The sequence below is a fragment of the Neltuma alba genome, unplaced genomic scaffold, assembly GCF_004799145.2.
Source record: "Neltuma alba isolate B1F8T4 unplaced genomic scaffold, ASM479914v2 tig00012508_pilon, whole genome shotgun sequence".
NCBI lineage: Eukaryota > Viridiplantae > Streptophyta > Magnoliopsida > Fabales > Fabaceae > Neltuma > Neltuma alba.
The window spans coordinates 804,870-829,017 of record NW_021636976.1 but is presented as its reverse complement, the minus strand read 5'-3'; the positions used below and the strand labels follow the sequence as shown (position 1 = coordinate 829,017).

Genomic DNA, 24,148 nt, shown 5'->3' with positions numbered 1-24,148 from the left:
GGTTGTTTTGAAAATTAAATTTAATATTTTATTAACATTTAAATGCCATTTTTTTAATATCAATCATGTTTTGAAAATTAAAATGCATACTTTAACCAATTAACAAAAAGTTAAACATAATTTTAACATTTTTCCTGCTAATTAAAAAAAAAATCTCATTTTAACATAAATTACCTTCGAGTTTCCAGTTCCGGCATGCAATCGGGCTGCCAATCGAATGCAGTCTCACATAGAGCGGGATCCCTTCTAGAGATGCTTCGCCAAGTAGCAGCTTAAGAAAGCAATCAGTTAGCATTTTGGCTGGAATCAAAGCAGCGGATAGATCAGCCGATAGGTTACAGCGGATACGGGGATTCTGTCTGGTTCTAAAAGAGGTATGACGGGTCTTTCATTTTCTTTTTCTCAAGAATGTAAAAAGTCAATACATTGGATATGTGATGCTGTTAAATGTGAAAAGGGAATATGCACTTGCTCACCTGAAGTTCAATTCCTTTCTTAGGTTCCCTAGTGACGGATGTGTTCTTCCTGTCCCGTCCATGAACAAAATTGGCGCTAGGAATATAAAAAGATTTATTCATGTAATATTTGCCAGCTCTCACTCTCTTTCACCTCTTAAAGTCCTCTCTTTGATTTATCTCCGATCTAATCCAATTTTTGGCGGATTAACCGATTTGAGCTATCCGATCTCTGGTTTTGCCGTTTTGTTCATGGTTCCCCCCCCCCTTTTTTTTGTTTGAGACAATCCTCACGGTAATTTTTTTTACTAATGCTAAAAGATACCTTCTTCGTTGTTTGGTAGATTGATCTCTTGGTATGTATGCATGTTTGCGCATTTTAGTATTGATTTTCACATTTAGCCGCACTACAATAATTTTGAATGTCGGGTTATTGGTGATTCGGTTGCCTTGTCGTTTATGTTTGGCGTGCAGTTCTTGAAGGAGAAATAGGAATAAAGGGATTCGACTCGATTCATCAATGGCTGCTCCTGTGCCTCCAGGGGCATCTAGAACCGGCAATAACCCTCCACCACCACCCCCAAATTACAATCCTAATTTCAGAGGCACTCCCGATTCTCTAGCTGATAATATGCAGAATTTGAATGTTAATCGGCCTCCCATGACCTCCAACCTTGCTACAAGACCTCCCCCATTTGGCCAATCACCCGCATTTCCATCTTCATCTCCTTCCCCAGGGATTCCTGGCCCCTCACCACCATTTTCACGACCTGGTCCACCTCCAGTTGCTCAGTTGAGACCTCCAGTGCCTGGATATGGGCCGGCATCATCTACGTTACCTCCAAATTTTGTGCCTGGAAGGCCAACTGGGCCACCCACTGGTCAACCTTTGCCTTTTGGGTCCAGGCCCCCTCCTAGTACTCTGCCATCATCTACAGGCAGTCCAGCAGCACCAGCTTCTGGGGGACCTTATCCTGGAAGTTTTCTGCCAACCCATCCCGCCGGGCCTCCACTATCAACTCCAGGTGCTCGTCCTAATGCATTTACTTCTGCTCCATTGAGTGGCCCCCAGGTCATGCCTCCACCAAGCGCATCAGGTAATGTGATGAGCAACGGGCCGCCAGCATTTTCTTCTGGGGCCTTGTCAGCTCGTGCCCAATTTCCTGCAATTAACAGTGCTTCACAACTGCCTGTTGGACCTCCCATGGTCAGACCTCCTCCTAGCCCTGCACTGCAATCTCAGCTGCCATCTTCGAGTGCCCCTCAAGGAACAATGCCGCCTTCAGGCTCGCCTTTTGGGGTACCTTCTTGGCAGATGCAGCCCCAGCAGGTATCTCTAATTCATATCCGCATAGTATTTTTTTCATGATAAATTACAACCTAAATTTTTCAACGATTGCTTGGAGAAACTTCTCTGATGTATTAAATGATTTATAGTTTTTTTATTTGTATTCTGTCTAGAAATTATTAATTTCTAATTTTCAATTGTATTTACGAGAGAAGCTTCTAATCTTCTGCCTGCTCTCTTTTTGTGATTATATATATGCTTTATTGTTTGAAACAATGTTGATCTTTTCTTCGTGTCTAAAATATTTCCACTATGCATCTGGCTCAACGTGCCTATGTTTCTTTACTATCTGATATGCTACCTCAATCTGATATTGAGTTCCTATCTCATCTGAAGTTTCAAAACTCGCCGATTCTCTGATGTGTGTCTCAAGTAACTGTTGTAAATTAAGCCGTGATTCCCATATGGTGTTTAAGAAAATTAGCATCCTATTTAAACAGATGAATGGATATTCCAGTTATGTTAAACTTTTCATACGGGTTGGGCATAGCCTAGCAATCCATTCAATCCTGACTGAATGAAAGGGTTTATGGCTTTATGCAGATGAGAGTTTTGTTCAGGTAATTGGGTCTACGTTCTGAAACTGGACTTTCATGATCTTGATAAGTATAATTTGTGCAACCTTACTTGTCAGTGGTGTTGGATCCTCCGTGGACCCTGTCCATGGTGTGAGCTTTGTACACCAGGCAGCCCTGCCTATTGGTCAGTGGGGTTGAACTTTGTGTCAAACCCAACCAATGCTCATGCCTACTTTTGATATGAATACTTACCAATGTTTCCTATTTGTGTGTTTTGTTGTTTGTTGTAGTATCCTACCATATCGATCAAGTCTAAAATTGTTTTGATCTTTGCTTGCGTGCTTTTATTAATCTAATTGAAAAACAATCTGAATTCTTTTTTTTTGAATTCAATAGGTGGCACCACCTCCAGTTCCTGGCCCTCCACAAACTTCTCAGATGTTTGGGATGCCACCTCCACTGCCAAATCAATCTATGACAACTACCATCTCACCTGCAGTTGGTCAAACAGGAGCCCCTGTGGCAGGGCCATCAAAAATTGACCCCAATCAGATTCCTAGGCCCACTCCAAGTTCCTCAGTGATATTGCATGAAACTCGTCAAGGCAACCAGGCAACCATTCCTCCGGTATTCATCTGAAAATTCTTTTTGAGTGTCTTGCTGCCAAATTTACCTGCATTTTCTTTGTCCGTATTATCCTTACTTTTTAACCTTCTTTCTTTTAATACCGTCATGGTTCTCTAATTTCCTTTTTTAAATTTAAAATGTGTATTTTCACAAGCAATGTAATCACAACATGTTATATTAGTCTCCTAATGTTGCCTGTTCTCATGATTTCTTTTCCTTATGTGGTCCAGCCTGCCACAAGTGATTACATTGCAAGAGATACAGGGAATTGCAGTCCCCGTTACATGAGGTGCACAATTAATCAGGTCAGGTTTAAAGTAAAAATACTAAATTCTGGGATCTTCAAGCCCATTTTCTTGCCTTTGCCACTTTTTTGGATGGAGTTGTACCTATGGTATCTTTGTGGTGCTTAGCTAATGTTTACTTTCGTGGATACTGGATGGCATTGTTGCAATTTTGCTATTATGCTTTATGTAGTTTTATTTTATTATTTATTTTTGCTTGACAGTATGTCTTGTTTCCTGCTATTGTATTATTGTCTCTCTCTGATATGTTCTTCCTTTATTTGAGAAGTTTTTAGCTTTACAATAGTCTTCATGGAGTTGATTCTCAAAGTTCTGAAAATGTTAGAATTTTCATATGCCATATTGATTTGTTTTGTTTCCTTTGTTCTCTTTGGTGAATGTAGCAGATTCCCTTCACTGCTGACCTTTTGGCAACATCAGGAATGCAATTGGCATTGTTAGTCCAGCCTTTGGCCCTTCCTCACCCCTCTGAGGAACCCGTCCAAGTAATGCCTAATGTTCCTATATTAGAAGTATTTTCATCTGTTATCATTATTAAATTTAATTAAAAGGACAAATTAGTAGTGTCTCTGTCTCATCATATTTTAATTGAAGAGGTAGATCTTTTGGCTATGTTTTTGCAATGTTGAATTTTAGTTGATTGGTTCTAGTGATTTGCATTCAGATTACATTTTGTTATCAAATTTTTGGAGTACGAATACTGTAGTTTATTTGGATACATTCCACAAAGCATTGTCATCTTGACAAAGTTAATAAATAGTCAGGAGATTGTTATAACCATGTCATATGTTCGATGGTCTGCTTTCTGTTTAATGACATATTTGCTTGAACTTCTACCAAGGTAGTCAGTCTATTGATTGCGAAAAGTGTATCAACTAGCCCCTCTTGAACTTTTTGTTCAAGTTGTAGCTTGCTTTGCTTCCTCCTATTTGACAGAATGCATTATTCCTTGTTTGATGTACAAAATTGCAAGGCATGATAATTGAGGTGCATAGAGGTGTAAATGGCACAAAATAATTATATTTAGTATGATATGGAAATGAATAGGAATGTCATTCTAATTGTATCTTGGTTGGATAAAAATAGTGCAAGAGTGAAAAAGAATGATGGAGAAATTCATCTAATGTCTTTACTTGGAAATAATGTTCATATGGAGAAAATAATGATAATCAGGGGTCAGGTGTATATCGTTAGTTGTTGAATTAGTTAGTCTGCTAGTAACAGGCTTATTGTTAAGGTCATTTAATTAGGTTGTTCTATTTCTAACATGTCCCCTTATTGAGGAATTAATGTAAATCTAGATAAATGCATCTGCTATCTTATCACCCCACCGTCTTATAGGTTGTGGATTTTGGGGAGAGTGGTCCTGTCCGCTGCTCGCGTTGCAAGGCCTACATAAATCCTTTCATGAAATTTGTTGATCAGGGAAGGCGTTTCATCTGCAACTTGTGTGGTGAGTGCAATTTATATGTACTATTGCATTACTCATGTTATTGAGTAGTTTCTTTTCCCGTGTGCCATGTTTAGTTGATGGAAAGTTTACTGTGGAGAAAGGAAAGGGACCAGGAATCCTATCGCAGCATGTGTGGTTCAAGGTAAAGGGATGACATTCCATTCCCATTGGAATGGAGATTCCAAGAGTGGAAATAAGGATTCCATTACATGGTCAATGGAATAGTTGACTATTCTAGGAATGGATTGTGAGTAGACAAAGTAGCTTATGTCCTCAAAATTACACAGGCTTCCACCAGTGCAATTTGCCTAGCATGCTCATGCACTAGGTGTGGGGCTAGGTGGGGTCGGCACACCATTTATATTATACAAAAAATGTAATATTGTTAAAAATATGGTCTATATGAGATTTTTGAAATAAATTATATTACTAAAAATATTTTTACTATTTTCATTAAATTAATTGTTAATAGATGTGAAAATGATTTTTTAATAATTGAAGAATTATACTAAAAATATTTTTACTATTTTCATTAAATTAATTGTTAATAGATGTAAAAATGATTTTTTAATAATTGAAGAATTATAACAAGTGTGTTAATATATTTTGTCTAATAATGGCATTATTGTCCAACCAAAAACAAATGTCCGTTCCTTACTATGACATATCAGACATAATTATCTCCTTTCATCAAACCTTATTGCCATTCCCATTCCCATTCCTATTGCCTGATGGTAAATTTAAATGTTTAACTTAAATCTCAAGTTGTGTTTATCACATAATTTATAGCTTGGTGAAGACAATGATTTTTATGACATAAGTAAACTGTCTCAACTTTATAAAACTTGTGACTGTTTTATTTACAAGTGATCCTTATAATTTTGATATCTCTTGGTTTTTGTATTATGGGATCCTTCTATGTTTAGCTTTGTCATGTGTTCAAACTGTGGATCTGACTTGTCATCTGTTTTACAGGATTTACTGATGAAACTCCACGTGACTACCATTGCAATCTAGGTCCAGATGGTCGACGTAGGGATGCTGATGAAAGGCCTGAATTGTGTAGAGGAACAGTTGAATTTGTTGCCACAAAGGAGTTCATGGTTGGTATATTTGGAATATGCAGGCTTGCAAATATGCCTTTTAAGAGTTTATTGTTTCTATCAGTTCTTTTAGCCTCATTTATATCGGCTGTTTATCTTTTGAAGGATATTGAGTTGTAGATGAATGTTGATTGCATGCAGCACATTTGATTCATTTACATTTTAGATAATTGAATGTCACCTAACAGTTTACGATTAAGTGAAACCATGACATTTGAGTATTGGAATTAGAACTTGTGGCTCATAGTTTTTCCCGATTCCATTTAAATCTTCCTTTGAAATTTTGTTGCCAAGTATGTTGTCCAAGGCATGTGAAATAGTAATTCTCTAAGACTAACAGTTTACTCAACTTTGAGCATTTATGTATGCAGCCTTAGTTCGAATTTTGATTTTGACTATCATCCGGTCTTTATTGGTCAGAACCTACAATATCGATTGAAATCTTATATTTCTTCCTATTGTGTTGCCTAAAAAATTTGCTGCATGAATAATTTATTAATGTTTTTCTTTTTTTTTATATTAGGAGGGTTTGGGCTTTAAACTACTATTCACATCCTACTCCATCCTTACCATTGAGCTAGTTGTAGAAGGCCCATTGGGCTTCTTTCTTTCTTTTTGTTTTTTGGGTACAAGTGGTTATGTATCTAATGGAAGCCCACAGAATACTCATGAGAACTGAAATGTTATTGGATAATAAAAGCACAATAGAGGAATCCTTTTGTACGTTCATATTAGCAAAATAAGATCCTCAACACTTGCAGAAACAGGCAACAACTATATGACAGGGTCTGAGGTTACAAGTAGGATTGAATTTGTGACCCACTCACAGGTGAGCTTTTATGCCACCAGGAGCGTTCTTGGGTGAAAATCAAATAATGGTTTTAAAAGTAATTTTACGGTATATGAAGTAAGTATGTGAGAAGTTTTGTCTTGGTTTCCGTGAAAGCACTTTTTTGAAGTGCTCTTACTTGATGCCAAACACCCCCTAGGTCACAAAGCCATTGACAATTAAGCCAGCAGTGGTTGTGAATATGAAATAGGAAAAGCTAGGGCGACGGTAAATTCAGAGGTTGTGAATTTTCTTAGTCGGGTGTAACTGCTTTTGCCCTCTATTGAACATGTAAGAAGATATCAGAAGTATTTTAAGTTGAAGCGAGCTGCTGATTCAAGTCATTGTTATAGAGAAGCAAATTTTCGTGCTGATTGTCCTGCAAACTATGCGCACAGCTCTCTATGCCCTGTTTTGTAAAATGCCTGATTTATGAATGTTGTCATCTGTGTTTGAGCCAAAAATAAAAAATAAAAAAAAGAGGGAGAGAGAGAGAGAGCCAAGAAGCAAACACTCTCTAGATTGAAAGGTGGAGATGGGTTGATCACAACACCTTTCTACCCCTCTACATGCTTCATTATTGCAAATTTCAGCATCTGGAGCCACTTTATTTTCTTCTCTGTACCACCTTCATGTTGATCACCATCATTTCACATCCAATAGCTTCAGGCCTATTAGCATCCAAGTTGAAGGAAACATTTATGGTAGTAGGCAAGCAATTTTGACTACCTATGTAGGGGGCATGATCTTTCAGGCGCAATTACTTTTTTAAAAGGCTGCAATGGGGATTTATTATTTCTGTCAAACAATAACATAGATGATAGAGGCAATATGAAGAACATAGAAATCTGAAAGCTGAATACATCCAATGTATCTAATGATGTAATTAGCTTATTGGGGCTTTTGTTGGTTTGTTCTGTGTTTGTACTTTGTTGTTTGAGGATTCCTTCTTCTCAGTGATTTCTGCCATCTTCTCTTTTAATATGATTTCTTATCAACTTCTTACCTTGTGGAAGGTTAGGTAAAAGTAGGCTTTTAGTCAATAGAATTTATTGATTAATTAGAATATGTACTTCTAATCGATTTTCTTTAAAATTTGGTATCTTACAACTGACAAGATTAAGAAATGTACTTTTGTTTCACTTTTATGGGTTTTGTGATGAAATTAAGTAGATAAGCAGCTGCACTGGGAGAAATCACAATAAAAGCCTGTTGGTTAGACCACGTTTGAATTTGTGTAGGACAATAAGAAAATTATGGTTTGGCGTTTGTTTGTGGATATATGGCAATGAACTGATGGGTCAAAGGCTTGTCGTAGAAGCAGGCTGGGAAAGAATGGCTTGTATGCAACGGGATGGGTTTAAGGGATAGATTGAGGTGCTGTGGACTCGTGCAAACTTGAGAGTTTAGTAACTCTTCTATGAGATCATGGTTTCCAAAACAATTAGAAACTGTGTTGGGACATGAGAACTTATTTTTTTTCCTTATCTATATTCTAATTAAATGTGAAAAGATTTCATGGTCAAATCAAGCCATGCCGGCGGACAAGTAACTGTTCTGTTCTCTGACGGTCCTCCAGGATGCTTAGATTTACTGTTAATTGATAACTCAGCTTACCGTAATTGTTGGTTTTGCTGTAACTTTTCCAAGCTTCTGCTTACCACTCTTAACCGGGGAAAAAATCTAAATTTATTGTAAAAACTGAAAACAGAAATATATTTAAGATCTGTGGACCTGTTTGTTAGATGATTTTAAAAGTATTTTAATTCAATGATTTAAAAGACCAAAAAACCTATTTGGAGTTTTGCTTTTTTATAGGCAGTTTTTGTAAAGAAAACCCAGCTCTTCATTTATTGTTGCTGGGTGCCTATCTTGGATGTGCAGTGGGATGATAGCTCTGTTGTACATCTTAGCCTTCTTCGTTTTTTATTTTACATTGATGTGTTCTGATTTTAGTCTTTACAATGTTGAAGGATTCTCTATCCTCAACTTTTGTTATATTTTCCTTCTCAATTTACATTTTTCTTTCATTGAATAATTTAGTGTTGCTGACTTGTCACAAATACTGCATTATGCATAAATCTCTATAGGTAGACATTAGTCTATTTTTTATTCTCTTTTGATTAATCAGGTATAGACAAGAAACTGTATTTATCTTTGTATGGAAGTGGGACATAGTACAACTGGGGCCATTCCTTGTATTGGAGAAAAGGTGTCTATGATGAGTGCCATATGATTCATTCCATTTTTTTTGTAGGTTCGTGAGCCAATGCCAGCTGTGTATTTTTTCCTCATTGATGTGTCCATGAACGCTGTGCAAACTGGGGCAACAGCTGCTGCTTGCAGTGCAATCAGTCAAGTTATCACTGATCTTCCTGTGAGTCCTCTGTGCTGAATCCAATCAAGATATTTATAACAATTTTTTTGGATTCCTTGGCAGTTCTGTGATTGTGTATTTTCTTGTGTTCTTTGTAGCTTTATTGCGTTGTCACATGGGACTGTTGGCTGATTGGTGGCCATGATCTATATATATGCTGTGTCTATTCATTTGAAATACTAAGAAGAATTCGAATACGTTCACTACTTTTTTTAAGTTTTAAATGATCATATGTGGCTGTTTGCATGTCATCCAATTTAACCATGGTTTAATTAGTTCACATGGTATTTGACAACTTGTGAAGTCACTATTTTGGCTTGGTTAAATTTGTTCTTGATTTGCTAAGGGAGGAAAACCTTAGTTTCACAATGTTTGCTTGACATTTTCCATTTTCTAACAGGCTTTGAATTTCTATTCTTGTGAGCAGTGGCTTTCTTATCTCTGTTTTATTGATTGTATAAACCCTTAAAATCAGTCATCATATGGAAACTTATGCCATAGCTATGCATCGCATGTTCATGCTATTCTTACAAATGCTGGTGAGCAGGAGTAGATGGCAAACTTGCCATTATCTTTTTGACCAGTCTTCATCCCACCCAAGACTCGATGCCTCTGGCTCATTATTTATGTACATTAATTAAAAGAAAGAAAAATATGAATTGGATCATTGATTTGTTTACAAAGTTCCCTGTGCTTGTGGCGGATAAGCACAATCAATGTATTTTGTGGCCCAGTAAATCTATTTCTGATCAAGATGAACAAATTATAGAGACTTGGGAAACTATTATTCTTATCATGATAGCTAACTCAAGAAGGATCGGTAACCCATCTCCAAAGACTAGTTATTGAGGTGGGAGAGCCACTTAAATACACATAGCGCCCCACTCTGCTCAATGTGGGACCTAGGCGTCCCATACTATCATAGTCTCCTTCAATTGGCCCCACCTTGGTGGAAATCAGTCATTCCTTACATGCTATGAAACTGAACTTCTTTTCTCTACTGTTTTGTTCATTGAGGGTTTAAAATGTTTTTGTTTTTCTGGTTATAATGGTTGCATTCAAGTCATGTTTTCTTATCCTCCATTTTTTGGGTACTCCGTTCTTTTTTTTAAAAAAATAAAACCTCAAAAGGAAAAGAGAGAACCTTGGACTTTGTTTTCCGTTTGCAAATCTAGTACTGCACAGACAGATTTTAATCGCTTCTAGTTTATCTTGCTCATCTGGAAGCTGTCTGATATTTTACTTTGGAGGCTTTGGGATTTCTGCTTATCATGTCTCATTACATACTTTCTTTTACATGCATATATGAAAGGCAAAGTACATTTCCTAACGATCATTGGTGTTGTTAATTCAGGAAGGCCCACGCACAATGGTGGGAGTTGCAACATTTGACTCTACAATCCATTTTTACAGCCTAAAACGTGCTTTGCAGCAGGTAGAAACTAAAAAATATGTACAAATTGCAAATGCTTGATTTTATTTAGTATTTTAAATTTGTAAATTTGTGTTTCCAATTCAATTCAATACTATGCTTTATCAAGAGGATATTTAAAACCTATGTCTGGATGAAGGTGGTGGTTGTGGTTTTTTTTTTTTTTTTTTTTTGGGGGGGGGGGGTTGGTCACTGATCAGATAAAATTGAACTTGAGTGTTGCATTTTTCTGCATTCAAACGTTTCCATCGTTATCCTGCATTATTTATATATTTTGTATTTTTTAGTGCAGGATGAACTTGTTTTCTGTTTTACTTATTTACATTCAATGTTTGTTATTTTCAGCATTGAATTTTTCTAATGAGTTGAGGGTTATCAGATCTATTCTTTGATAGCTAGTTAACTTTATATGTTTACAATTAGTTTGAGTCTCAGATTGATTTTTAAATTTGACACATCTGTAGCCATTGATGCTCATTGTTCCTGATGTACAAGATGTTTATACTCCTTTGGAAACTGATGTTATTGTTCCACTAGCTGAGGTGAGTTTCAGCCTTTTCTGGTAGAATTTTATTAGATGGATTGATGTTTAATATCTTATATCTCTTATTCACGATTTAGCCATATTTATTTTACGTCACTAAATTGGGTTGCTTTTCATGTTTTTAGTGCCGTCAACACTTAGAATTACTTCTGGAAAGCATTCCTTCCATGTTTCATAATAACATGACCTCTGAGTCAGCCTTTGGTGCTGCAATCAAGGTATGGCATCTTGTTTGAAGTAATTGCTTCTCAGTTTGCTCGTGCAGATATATTGACCTGTCACTGACTTTTGCAACATTACTGTGCTCTTATTTGGCCAATGGGTGCTCCAGTAGATATAGATGGCACAGTGATACATGATTTCAATAATTTTTTTCCTGCTCTATGTGAACATAGGCATCCATGCAAGCATGATGTGGTAAATATCCCTTTTTGGGTTGAAGAACAAAGCTTCTTTCCAAGTAGGGATAAGTGTAATAAGCATGTGTGTTGCTTATTTTATACTGTTCATCTAGTAAACATCTCATTAGTTGTTCGCACCTGAGCTTACTGGCAAAAGAAATACCATTCATACTATGTCTCTAAAGAAGTTGAATTTTGTTAAATATTATTTTCCATATAATAAACTCTGATTAATTTTCTTAACGGTTAAATAGGTCATTTGAAAAAAGGCCATAAGTAAGCAACGATGTAAATAGTGTGGTTTTCCTGTCCGTAGAATTATTAAACTTCGATGACTTGAGCAATTCTATGGGCAGTGCTAATCCAATGTATAATGGAGTTTTCTTTCATTTGATATGCAATGGGATTGAAGGGGTTGGTCATGCTATGCAGCTGTTTACATTCATCTTTTTTGCATTTTGCCTTTGGATTTTCAATGTGGCAATGTCTAGGCACGTAAGTTAACAATTTGATGCTTATACCATAGTTGTCTTCATTTAGGCAGCTTTTTTGGCAATGAAGGGAAGTGGAGGGAAGCTTTTGGTTTTTCAGTCAGGTGAGCTTGGTAGCTTTTGCATTTCTTCATTTATTGATATTTGATGATTATTTTGGTAGTGAATTTTTCAGATCCTCTATATAATTCAAAAGAGAAGGGACAGCAATATACAAATAGATGGTAGCCACATTCCCAGCTACTCACTGACAATAAAGGAACAAGAAATTAGCATAATCTAATAGAAAGAAAACAGAACAAAAATCAAGAGCTAATAATGATTAGGTTCAGTATGGTGTGGAATTACCCATCAACTTCTGTGTTCTTCCCTTGAATGGATAATTTGGGGTAATATGGCTGATCCTCAAAGAAGGAAGAATTCATGGTCACATAATATCTTCAGGTACTAGGGGAATGCATTCTTAACTCTTTTGAGTGGGTGAATACTCCAAAGGCATATGCTTTGTAGACTGTGGGTCAGATTTTCCACCACCATCATTGTGAATAAAAACTGTATAACCGTACGCCTTTTGAGGAATTGAAGACATGAGAGGAGAATGAAGGAAATGTTCCTCTTTCTGTTTATTTATTTGGCCCCTTGTCTTCTCTGTAATTGCTCTTTGTTTTATTGTTTGATTCATCACTGCGCTCATTCAATGTTCCTCATGATTGTGTTCTGTTGTTTTCAGTCTTGCCATCACTAGGCATTGGAGCCCTCTCTGCTAGGGAGGCTGAGGGTAGAACAAATACCTCTGCAGGGGAAAAGGTATCCATATCAATTTTTTATTGGTGTTTGATTGTTAATGGAAATCTCTCTAAAAGGGTTTTATTAGTATCTAACTTGCCTCTTCACATGGAAACCCTTTGGGCTTTGAAGTTTGAATAAAATGAGACCTCCATTCCTTATGCTCAGTTTCATTGTAAATTAGTAGAAAGGGCGCAGCAAGTACCAGACTGCTTGCCTGTGAAACTATGCCAGAGTATCACTTGGTTGTAAAGGCCCTTGCACCCTATGAAGGAGCATTTAACCCAAAAGTTTAAGTCATTGAATGAAGGCTCATGACTGGTTTATTAATCTCTCTCACATTATTGATCTTGTTGAACTTTAGGAGGCTCATAAATTGCTTCAACCAGCAGACAAAGCATTCAAGGAACTGGCAATTGAATTTGCTGAATATCAGGTGATTCGAGGTTCTTTTTTCCTTTTATGCTGGTTCTGATTATGGCCTGTGAGCATTTAACGACAAGCATGATGAAGATGTGCCAATTACGATCGTTTCCTTATGTTGTAGGTCTGTGTTGATGTATTTCTCACTACCCAGAATTACGTAGACATTGCTTCCGTATCTGTCATCCCAAGAACTACTGGCGGACAGGTATACATTGTATTTCTGGCTTTTGTTTCTGTGTGATCGTGTTGTGAAGAACATGGAGAGGATAAATAGAAGAGAATGAGGGAAAGAGAGAGATGGATAGAAGACAGGAAGGGAGTAGGAGGGAAATTTTGAAACTTCAGACCAGGATTATGACCCTACAGAGGACACCCCTTGCCTTTTATACACAATAGGGCAATGGCCATATAACTTACTAACATTCCCTCTGTCAGAATAAGTTTGGCTGAATGAATTAGGTTGATGTGATCAGTTTAACACTTGCAGCTAGTTTGACTAGGGGTCAGTTTGTTAAATTTTTTTTGGGTTAATACAGCCTTCAAGTTTAGTCTCATGTTGGTTTTGGTCCCTCAAGTTTTTTTACATTTAAAATATTAGTTCCTATAATCCAATAAAAACTTGGACCATTTTGCCCCTTGAGGGACTAAAACCAAAATGAGGGCAAATTTGAGGGACTAAAGATTATATTACCCCCCCCCTTTTTTTAAAAGGTGATTATAGTTGGTCTACAAATGAGGGAGTTGTTGGGAGGTTCTTCTAACAACTCCCCCGTGTTTAATTCACCAAAATCACTTTTTTCCCCAACCCTAGACGACTGGGCCCTGAGTCTGACTATTGCTGAGCTTTATTGCATAACATAAATGTAAACTCTTGTATCAATGAAAGTAATGATCAAAGCATTCACTTCACTTTTCTCTGCTTCGACTCCTTTTTGTCTCTTCCTCAAGTATCTCTATCATGTAAATATACAAGGGAGTAGGAGTTAGTTAGTTAGTTATTATAGTTATGATTTAGGCATATGTGATTTGACTGTTAGGCCTTAGAGCAGTATAAATAAAAAGGATTGGACTCTGATTATGCTATGCTTTTGTTTGTTATCAGATGAACCCAGTACTGAATTCTCTGTTTCTCTCTCTGCCTTCTAGGGCCTTGTCTGGACCAGTGTTGGCAAAAGCAATTTTTATTCCATTTGACTTTTGCAAACTGAAGTTAGGACAAAAGTCAATTAGTATAACATAAGTTATGTTTGGATAATTTTTCATTTAAAAAAAATCAGTTTGAAATAAGCTTGTTTCGATGATATATTGAAAAATCAGTTTCAGAATGTTCGAGTTTGAGAAGTCAAAAACCAAAAGCCAGAAAAAAGTTTTCTTCAACTTAAAAGTGGCTTTCGGGCAAAAAGTCAATTGCCCTTGAAGCCATGCCAAACACTACTTTTTCATCCAACTTGAGTCTAAAGTGCTTTTCATGCCTAGAAGTCAGTTTGGGATGGCTCCAAAGCCCATATATCTCTCTCTTCTCTCTCTTCATTGTTACCCTTCTACCTGCATCAGTGGTATCAGAGCTAGGCTATGTAATAGAGGGGCACAAGAGGGGTTACTGGTATTTTCTGTGGTTTTCCCCCCACCTGTAGTTGATGAATAAAAGGTGCATCTTGGAGGTTTGCAATGTTCTGTGTTTCAACCATGTTCATTGCCTGAATAATCTTACATTTGTGGCTATATCTTCCTTCAATCCAGCTGCAAAACAATCAACCAATTGATTTTTCATGGACCTTATTTGACAAGAAAGAAAGTCAAAGCTTCGTGTACCCCTTTCATTTTGTCTAAGCTGCATCCAATCTTGCATTGTATCTTCATATGCTGATCTTAATCATCCTTTGCTTGCTCGTGTATACATCTCCTTGTAATCCAGCCAAGAACATCTTCTTGATAAGATTTCGGAAGCTCCTTCACTATTCTTGAAAGCCTGATACCTTTTCCAATTGATTCCATTGATGCCATGAGCTGGCTAATTTGTCATGACATTGACGTCCCTGCTTCCAATTCTTGGATATCTGACAGCTTTTTCTCTATTCTTGACTGACAGTGTGGTGCGCTGAATGTATATTTATTCGTGATGAGAAACAGTGTACATATAGGGAACGAGAGATCATACAGAATCGTGGGAGATCTTCCTCAATGATAATCAGAAAAATGAAACAGGAAATAATAATCCTAGGATCCCTAAGAATAAGGAAGATAAGAACTAATTAAGATAGTGATCCTAGCTTGACTGTTGTGACAGTAAACTAGGGTTAGTTCTTATTTGGGCCCAGTGATGACAGCCCACTTCCAACATTGACTCTGTATTGCTCCATCCAATATGCAATTATTGGCTGATAGCTCTGCTACCACTGTTGTGGAGAAGGTAGAAAGGGCAAATAGAAGATTAGAAGGGAGATAGTTAGACGGACGGACGGAGAGACAGACAGACAGACAAGCAGACAGAGTTTAGAAGAGAGAAAACATAGACTTCAGATTTGCATTACAGCAGAATTCTAACACTACAGAACACTCCTGTTTCCTTTTATACACGGAAGGGTAGTTGCTATATTACTATTTTTTTTCTTTTTGCTATCACATAATTAACCATCGTATCAGATTCATATTGATGCCTTGAACCTGCCAGCCTTGGTGCTTGTTCTAAGAAGAGGGGAAAATATTATTTTAACATGAAATGGATCAGATCTTTGTGGTGATGATCAAAGCATGGCATAGTTTCTGGGGCATTTTTTTAAAAAAAAAAAAAATACTACATAAAACATGTCCCAAAAAGCTGGTGATGCTTAAGTGTGAGTAGGCTCTGTTCTTCAAGTTTGCGTTATGCATATGGTGCTGTTCTATGATAAGCTTCCACACTTGTAAGCGCCCATTTTCACCTTTTATTTTTTTTATGTGGAGAGAGGAAATGTGGCTGGAAAAATGACGCAGTACAAAAATGCTGCTTTTTTTTTTGGGCGGGGGGAATTGAAAGGAACTGAGAAGAATGTTCCTTTTTATTTTTTGGTGATAAAATGAGAAGAATGTTCTAACGCAAGCAGTTATTGCATCTGAAGAAAGAAGTGTTAACTAAGCATATAAAGCAGGAATTAGTCGTTTGCTTATTTCTTCTTTCCTTTTTTTTTTAAAATAACTTGTAGAATATATTTTTTATGCTTTCATAGCAACAACCCATCCTTCATGTGAGAAGGAAATTATTAATTATGTTTCAATTAGTCATATTCACCTATTAAGTTGAGACTTTAGATTTTTCTTTCTTAAGGCATTCTACAGAGAATACTTCCTATATGCTGTAGAGTTTCAAATTTTATCATTAATTGCTCTGTATTTCAGCTTTGAAATCATGAACTTCTCACCCTTTTCCAGGTCTATTACTATTACCCATTCTCAGCTCTTGCTGATCCTGCCAAACTTTACAATGATCTAAGATGGAACATCACTAGGCCACAAGGTTTTGAGGCTGTAATGCGTGTCAGATGTAGCCAGGTAATCTGGGAAGCATCTCGCTAGTCTTATTACATTCTCATTAGACGTGAATTGAATCTACAATTTTCTCTTTACCTTTTACAGGGTATCCAAGTACAGGAATACTATGGCAATTTTTGTAAACGCATTCCAACTGATGTTGACCTAGCTGGGGTTTGTATCATTTTCTAGATGCTACATATAATTATATGCATGTTTGTGAATATGCAGAAGTTTGAAATATTTTTTGTGCTTATGGATGTATTTGCACTGATGGATTATTGAGATTTATCAGCAGTTTGTGCTATTATATACTGCTGACATAGAGAGCAGGTGAGAAACCATGAACAATTTTTTGTAAACTCCTAATCACAATCCTTGCAAGTCAAAACTGTACCGGCTGGGACAGAGCTTCTTAGTTTCAGTTTATAAATATTTTGGGATATATGTATTAATTATGCATTTTCAAAAAAAATTATGTATTGATTATGCATAAAGACATTACTTTGCCTACCACTTTGAAGGGTTCTAGTGTGGAATTTCTTCATTTAATCTGACCTTGAAAATCCAATTGCAGTGATGTCATTAAAAGTTAACTTCAATTAGAGGTCGGCATGCTTGCCGAATGAATCCAAATATTCCTAATTTATGATTTATGGTTTTTAATTTTAAAATTAATATTTCTTGTGTCTACTCTGGCTGCAAAGAATCTTGTGCCTCATTTCCATCACCTGATGTTTTGGGAAATGCATATCTAGCTTAGCCAACACTGGATAATACAGGTGTTATGCAGGAATTAGGAGTATTTAGGGTATTTATCGTGTATTTGGTTAAAGGGCATCTGGGGAATCAGCTTTGCACATCTCTCATATAAACAGGGGAGCAGCTTATGACATTGCAAGGATGTGAATTAATATTTTAGCCATTGCAATTTTAGGCCTCTACCATACCATGTATCATTTGACCATCTCACTGGTTAAGTTTTGGATTAATTTTATGTTAAATATTACTTTATATGTGGAAAACATGCTTCATATCCTGTGATTTATATGGTTTTTATTTGTATCCCATGTATTATGGGATTTTACTATATTAAATATAGAGATTATTTCCTTTATGGGTTTATTTCCTCTTTTATTCCTTGAGGACTTGTATATACTTGAATTTTTGTGAATTAGAAATGCATGCATGAAAATCCCATTTAGTCTCCTCGATTTACATTTTCTTTTTTTTCTTTTTTTCTTTTTCTTTTTTTTGGCTGATGACATCCTATTTTTTCATTTGACAGCTACTTCAGCATGTTTTAATTATAGCTATTTTTCAATAGTTTTTATTTTGTTATGTTGGATACGTCAATCTCTTCTCTCATTATATTAGTTAGTAGTTTTGATTTAGTTCCTAGGGTTATGTTATAGTTAATTTTCGTTTTTATCGCATTTCTATTGGTCTATGGCATGCTCAGCCAATTACCTAAATTTTCTGTTCTGCAGATTGACTGTGACAAGACTTTTATGGTAACCCTGAAACATGATGATAAGTTGCAGGATGGATCAGAATGTGCTTTTCAGGTATTAAACTATTTTACTGCTTAATTCCGAGGAGGTTATGATGTTCAGGTTCACATTCAATTATTAATGGTAATTATTAATTTTCTTTAAATAAATGGCTTTTGTTTCTTGTTTTCTGATTATTTTGTTGCTTTTAATCGCTCAGTGTGCTCTTCTTTACACAACTTTGTATGGCCAAAGAAGAATTCGTGTTGTAACCTTATCCCTGCCTGTAACTAGCATGCTAAGCAATCTATTCCGTGCGGCTGACTTAGACACTCAATTTTGTTGTTTCTTGAAGCAAGGTATGTCATGTCTCCCTCTAATTGTCATTGTACGTTTCCTAACATGTGGATTCTTGTAAGACTAAAGGAGAAGAATCTTAAGACTTTCCCTCATTTTTCTTGTATAGCTGCCAGTGAAATTCCTTCGAAGCCACTCCTGCTAGTCCGAGAACAAGTGACAAATCTATGCATCAATGCACTATTTTCATATCGTAAATTCTGTGCTACTGTGTCATCATCGGGACAACTTATTCTTCCAGAGGCACTAAAGCTTCTACCCCTGTACACGCTGGGTATGTGTGGGATTTTTACCATTCTGTTAACAATTTTTTTTTTTGGGTTAAAAATTTCTATGCAGCTAGTGATATTCTATATCTATTCTAGTTTTTCCTTGCATTTGGAACTCATTATTTTGTAATTATAGTCTTTTCTCCATTTTCTTTGCATGCCAAAATGTTTTTCCAGGTTTTTGTACTATTTATGTGCGGATAGATTTTCACCTTTTTCCTTTCTAAACTGATTATTTGACTTTTTTCCTTGTTCTAGTCCTGTTTTGAGTTAGGTTATGGTTATTTACATGAGGAGAGTATGATAATATTCAAAGCTAATTCAAATTTCTTTATTTGTGATAATCAGTCTGTTTCAATACTCTAATTCAGAATGTTGATAATATGATTTTTTTAGTGGACAACACAAATTAAAATTTGTTTTTCATTTATATCAGCACTAAGCAAGAGTGTTGGCTTGCGAAATGAGGGGAAAATTGATGAACGGTCATTCTGGATAAATTATGTATCCTCTCTCTCTACTCCACTGGCAATACCACTTGTGTACCCCAGGATGGTGGCAATCCATGATCTTGACTCTAAGGTAAACTCATTCGAAAATTTGTAAGATATAAATTTCATGTGATAAATATTAGTTAAGTGCACACTAAGATGTGCTTGATTAAAACTTGATGCATATCACATTTTGAAAGTGATGCTGAAATTGAATTTTATTACATTTTTAAATTATTAAGAGCGTACTCTATATAATTAATGATTCTAATTTATCATTGGATTTTGTTTGTCTCATGAAGGGTTATTAAATTTTGTAACAGTGATATTCTTTGACACCTATCATGAGTCACTCTGACCTGACAAGTAAACACTAACTTTTCATGACTTGCAGGAAGATCATGACTCTGTTATTCCTTCCTTTCTTCCTCTTTCTAGTGAACATATCAGCAATGAGGGAGTATATCTTCTTGAAAATGGTCATGATTGTTTGATATATATTGGAGACTCTGTGAGTTCGGATATTCTCCAGAGGCTGTTTGGTGTTGCCACAGTTGATGAAATTCCTACTCTGGTAATTCCAAATTCATCCTTTTAGTATTTTTTTTCTCTTTCTCGTTGTCTTGTGATTTGTGATCTGTCAAATTCTCAAATCGGTTAACAAGTAACTGTTGGCTAATCGTATGAATCTATGCCTGCTATAGACGTAATTCGGAACTATTTAAAAAGGGGAAAAGGTTTGAGATTGTAAACAGGGTTGAAACGAACTTCTTAATTGTGATCCAAATCTTATATTTTGTTTTGTGCGACTGGTTATGAAAGTCTTTGCATGCGATTTGGACTGAAGATAAGATAATGTGATCTGCATCACATTGTTATTGTTACAAGACTTGGGCCCTTGTAAACTGTCGGAAAGGATGACATTGGAATGGAATGGAGCAGAATGGGATAGAGGAAGAAGGCGGCTCAGGAATGGAGGTTGACAGTGATAGAAGAGGATCAGTGAATGGTTAATATCAAAACAGAGGGTTGGGAATGGTGATTCCCTTAATTTTTGGGAGAAATGGATAGTGTTGGAGGAGGCAGAGAAGATGGGAGAAAGCTGGTGAGAGAGGAAACACAGAAGAGGATGAGTAGATAGATAATATCAAAAAGAAGGGTTGAGGAATGGTGATTCCATTAATTTTTGGGAGAAAGGGAGAGTGTTATTTTATAGTGATCAGGATTGTATTGAAAGGCTTTGCTTGCAACCAAATGCGTCCAAATGATGGAACATCAATGATGAAATGCTTGCCACCCCTTGCCATTGATGTTCGCATGATAACTGCCACTGGAAGGCTTCTTTGTCAAGATTAATACTGGCCATCTTGAGTTTCGCATCCCCTAGAGTCCCATCCAAATTGAAGTACCATTCACATCTAAGGATCCCAGCAAGAATGTTTGTACGAGACAAGTTTGGAAAGTCCATCTTTGTGAACTGCACCTGTTGTGGTTGTCCAGGCCTTCGTCACTTGTAGGACGATCATTTCTTGGCTGGTTGTGGTGGCCATCTCAGTTCGTGGGTTGTTAATTCTTTTACGTTGCTTGCTGATGTTTGCAATTGGCCTGTCATTCCATTGACGATTCCATTGCACGGTTGTTGGCTAGAGTTTGAGAATTGTAGTGGGCAAGGGTTGAGGACAGCCTGGTTCTAGATACCTCTTGATATAGAACATGGAGACGAAAAAGAAAGAGAGAGAAGAGAGATAGGAAACGGAGATGAGATTCAGAGAAATAGAGACAGAGGATAGAGAAACAGAGTAAAGCACTTTATCGGAACTCTTATTTATTGCCACTAATCTCTACCTACTCCCCTAATGGCCAGTTGCCCTTAATGGTTTCAACGAGTAACTGCCTTTCTTAGATATTTTCTATATCACAAGACCTTCATATAATACGAGTCTTCAGATGCTCTGTTAGCTTTACCTCTCAGGCCAAGAGCCCCATCATATATATATGAATGATATTAGTCACCACAAATGTGCTTGTGTGGAAATTCCAATAGTTATTAGCTTTAAAAGACTATTATTTATTTCCTTTTTTTCCCTGTAAATAGTCATAGATAGGATCTCATATTATTCTCCCTGATTTTTAGGCTAGATTCGATTCTGTTTTAAATGTATGCAGTGTATATATTGTGTGGTGTAAGGTTCAATGGGAATGAGTTTTCTGGATCCCTACTCGCACCTTGCTCATCCCATGCTTAGGGGAGAGAATTGAACTCAATCAGGCATTAAATGAGATCCAAACAGTTAAATGACGCCCTCGCTCTTATAAATCCAATCCCTGAGGGGCTATAATTTGTTCATCTGTTTTTTTTTTTTTTTCCCAGGTCATATATATTGTGATTGTCAAAGCTAGTATCTAAGCCTTGTATGCAAATTACTTGCACTGCGTTTTAACTTGGAACTGGCTATGTAAAGTCTTTGGCTAACATCTAAACTTTTTTTTTTACCCCCAACAGTTTGTGTTACAGCAATTTGACAATCCGTTGTCAAAGAAATTAAATGAAGTGGTAAATGAGATACGGCGGCAGCGATGTTCTTACCTCCGGTAAGTTGGCTCTTTTGTTGGCCTAGTATAACACTAGATCATGACTGAATAGTCTTTTATATGATCTGATTACTTAATGAAGAGTAAATTTTAAATATGCTTTCAATCTTCTGGCAGGTTAAAGTTATGCAAAAAAGGAGACCCGTCAGGTGAGTGCATTAGGTGTTCCCATTGAATGTGAGCTATATTCTTTAGTATTAACAGAAAAATGTAAAAGCTAGTTCTGAAGATGCAACACAACATGAATTTTTTTTTAATCCCTTTTGTCAATGCTTCACTTTATTTGAAGTCAAGTGACTTTTATAGCATAGCCCTTCAAATGTAGCTTTTTGACAGAAAATATAAGACCCCTACTGGGAGTAGGAAAGTGTTGGAGCCTGCGCTCTAGCAGGATACATAATCCACAACAGCAACAGCAACAACAACAGTGAACAGCAAGAAATAGGGAATAACTGGTGTTTTGATATTAATATTAGATGAGAACTGAATAGAAGTACAAGAGAAATATCTGATTTTGGCCAAAAGCCTGATCTCTCGCACCCAAAGCGAAATACAACAATGATAATTCAGCTCCAGAACAGAACATAGGAATACATAAGACAGTGGCGCTGGACTTTCGAGAGGCCGGAACTTTCCCAAACACACTTCTACTAGCCAAAAGACTGAACTCCCCTCTCTGGACGAATATTTATAGCGCTGCCCTACCCCTAGCTGCACCTAATCCCTGCTCATATACCTCTCCTTTTGGCCTACAGCTAGGGACCTGAGGATAATTCTCTCATCCACTGGAGTTGCTCTTTTCTACAGATAGCTCTATCAGAAAGGCTGTTATTCCATCGAGCTGGTTAGGTTTTGCCATCTATATCAGAGAACGAGGCTTATAGATAATGGATACAGCCACTTGCTGTACTTGTGTTGCTATGTCGGACAAGTTGAGACAGGAAATTTTTAGATAGGAGAAAACTTTCGGGTTTGTATTGCATTTTTCTTGTTATTTAACTGATCTCTAAATTTCTATGTGTCAGGAATGTCCTTCTTCTCATATATGGTAGAAGACAAGAGCACAGGTGGCTTCTCCTACGTAGAGTTTCTTATCCACGTTCACAGGCAAATTCAGCATAAAATGACAGCATGAGGAGCAGATGCCTACTATTGTTGAGCAAGTTTCCCCTTAATATGGGAAACGACGATAATAGGTGAGATTCTGGTTATAGGCGCTCACTCGAATCATTGCCTTGAACTTTTATCAAGGGAAACAAGACAACTTAAGTTTTATATTTTTGTTTTGATTAATTTACAAGGTGATTGATTTTGGTAATAGTTTACAAGTTCTATATGCACATTATATTTGTAGTTTGGTTCTTGGTCATTTTAGCTTGCATTCGTTATTTAGAAAAGATAATTGGTCATGAGGACATGATATTTTTATACATACAATGTACCTGGAGGAATTTTTCCCCGATTTTTCCTCGATATTATGCCCCTAATAAATCTATTTTCTTTCTGGCGTTATCCTGAAAATTGAAGGTGTGCTGGAAAAGAAAAGTAAAAAATTTTCAATAGGATAATCGTAGCAAGTTTCTTTGTTGAACATGCTTCCTTGGTAATCTAAGATTAATTGATGTGTATGCATGAGCAAGATTTGCTACAAATGTAGATAGCTGCCATCATCTCAATTGCGCAACGCCATCAAAATTTTTGTGCCAATTAATTAGGAAACCTTCCAAAGGCAAAAAGATGAAATTTTGGCCGCTTCATGCTGCTCGCTCTCATTTTTGTCAAATTAGCGCCTTGAAATAGATGGGAGAATGAGTCATGCCATTGTCCAATTAATCATTATAAGAAGTAAAGAATTCATTTATCCGCAAATTATGAATAATACTACCTTCAGTCTTTAATATAAATTTGTTAAATTAGTTATTTGTAATAAGTATTTTTTTAAAAAAATATCTTTGCTAATCATATATATTAGTTAAAATCACTATGTAATGAAACATTTAATATATATAGTTATTATAAGAGATATAATAAGAGATATAGTGAATTAGGTATTATATTTGGAATCAAATTGAATGTTAAACTAGTTTTTATATTAAAAAAAAAAACCAAGGCAGTATAATTTACATGCCCTGAATTGTGATGTGGCTATATTAAACTTGAAGGATTTAACGTTCATAATTTTTTTATTTAAAAAAGTAAGTACTAATCATCTAAGGTTATAAGTGAAAGCTTCTATGGCATCAGGCTAAGACCATTAGCTTCATGAACTTTATTTATCATCAAATTCCATATGAGAGCATGCCAATATACAATTCGTAATAATACTTACACTATCATATTTGGA

General features: G+C 36.3%; 1 protein-coding gene across 3 annotated transcripts; it reads left to right on the top strand.

The window, feature by feature from the left end:
- The first annotated feature begins 201 nt into the window (after positions 1-201).
- Positions 202-23,279, top strand: LOC114727795 (protein transport protein Sec24-like At4g32640). Of its 3 annotated transcripts, XM_028914540.1 has the most exons (26): positions 202-374; positions 500-578; positions 930-1,785; positions 2,718-2,948; positions 3,179-3,253; positions 3,640-3,738; positions 4,595-4,706; positions 5,682-5,809; positions 8,896-9,015; positions 10,370-10,450; positions 10,912-10,989; positions 11,117-11,209; positions 11,933-11,987; positions 12,614-12,690; positions 13,034-13,105; positions 13,217-13,300; positions 16,504-16,623; positions 16,708-16,776; positions 18,093-18,170; positions 18,316-18,454; positions 18,562-18,726; positions 19,158-19,303; positions 19,607-19,786; positions 21,716-21,804; positions 21,922-21,953; positions 22,830-23,279. In XM_028914540.1, exons 3-26 carry the CDS (start codon positions 976-978, stop codon positions 22,937-22,939), a joined length of 3,243 nt encoding a protein of 1,080 aa, XP_028770373.1. In that variant the 5' UTR covers positions 202-374; positions 500-578; positions 930-975; the 3' UTR covers positions 22,940-23,279. The 3 variants fall into 3 exon arrangements, with proteins under 3 accessions (XP_028770373.1, XP_028770372.1, XP_028770374.1); XM_028914539.1 differs by lacking the exon at positions 500-578; XM_028914541.1 differs by lacking the exons at positions 202-374; positions 500-578 and adding an exon at positions 610-750.
- The last annotated feature ends 869 nt before the right edge of the window (positions 23,280-24,148 follow it).

Coding starts and splice junctions, on each gene's coding strand:
- LOC114727795 (XM_028914539.1), top strand. CDS start 976: ATGGCTGCTCCTGTGCCTCCAGGGGCATCTAGAACCGGCAATAACCCT. Junction 1,786..2,717: donor GGCAGATGCAGCCCCAGCAG/GTATCTCTAATT, acceptor TGAATTCAATAG/GTGGCACCACCTCCAGTTCC. Junction 21,954..22,829: donor CAAAAAAGGAGACCCGTCAG/GTGAGTGCATTA, acceptor TCTATGTGTCAG/GAATGTCCTTCTTCTCATAT.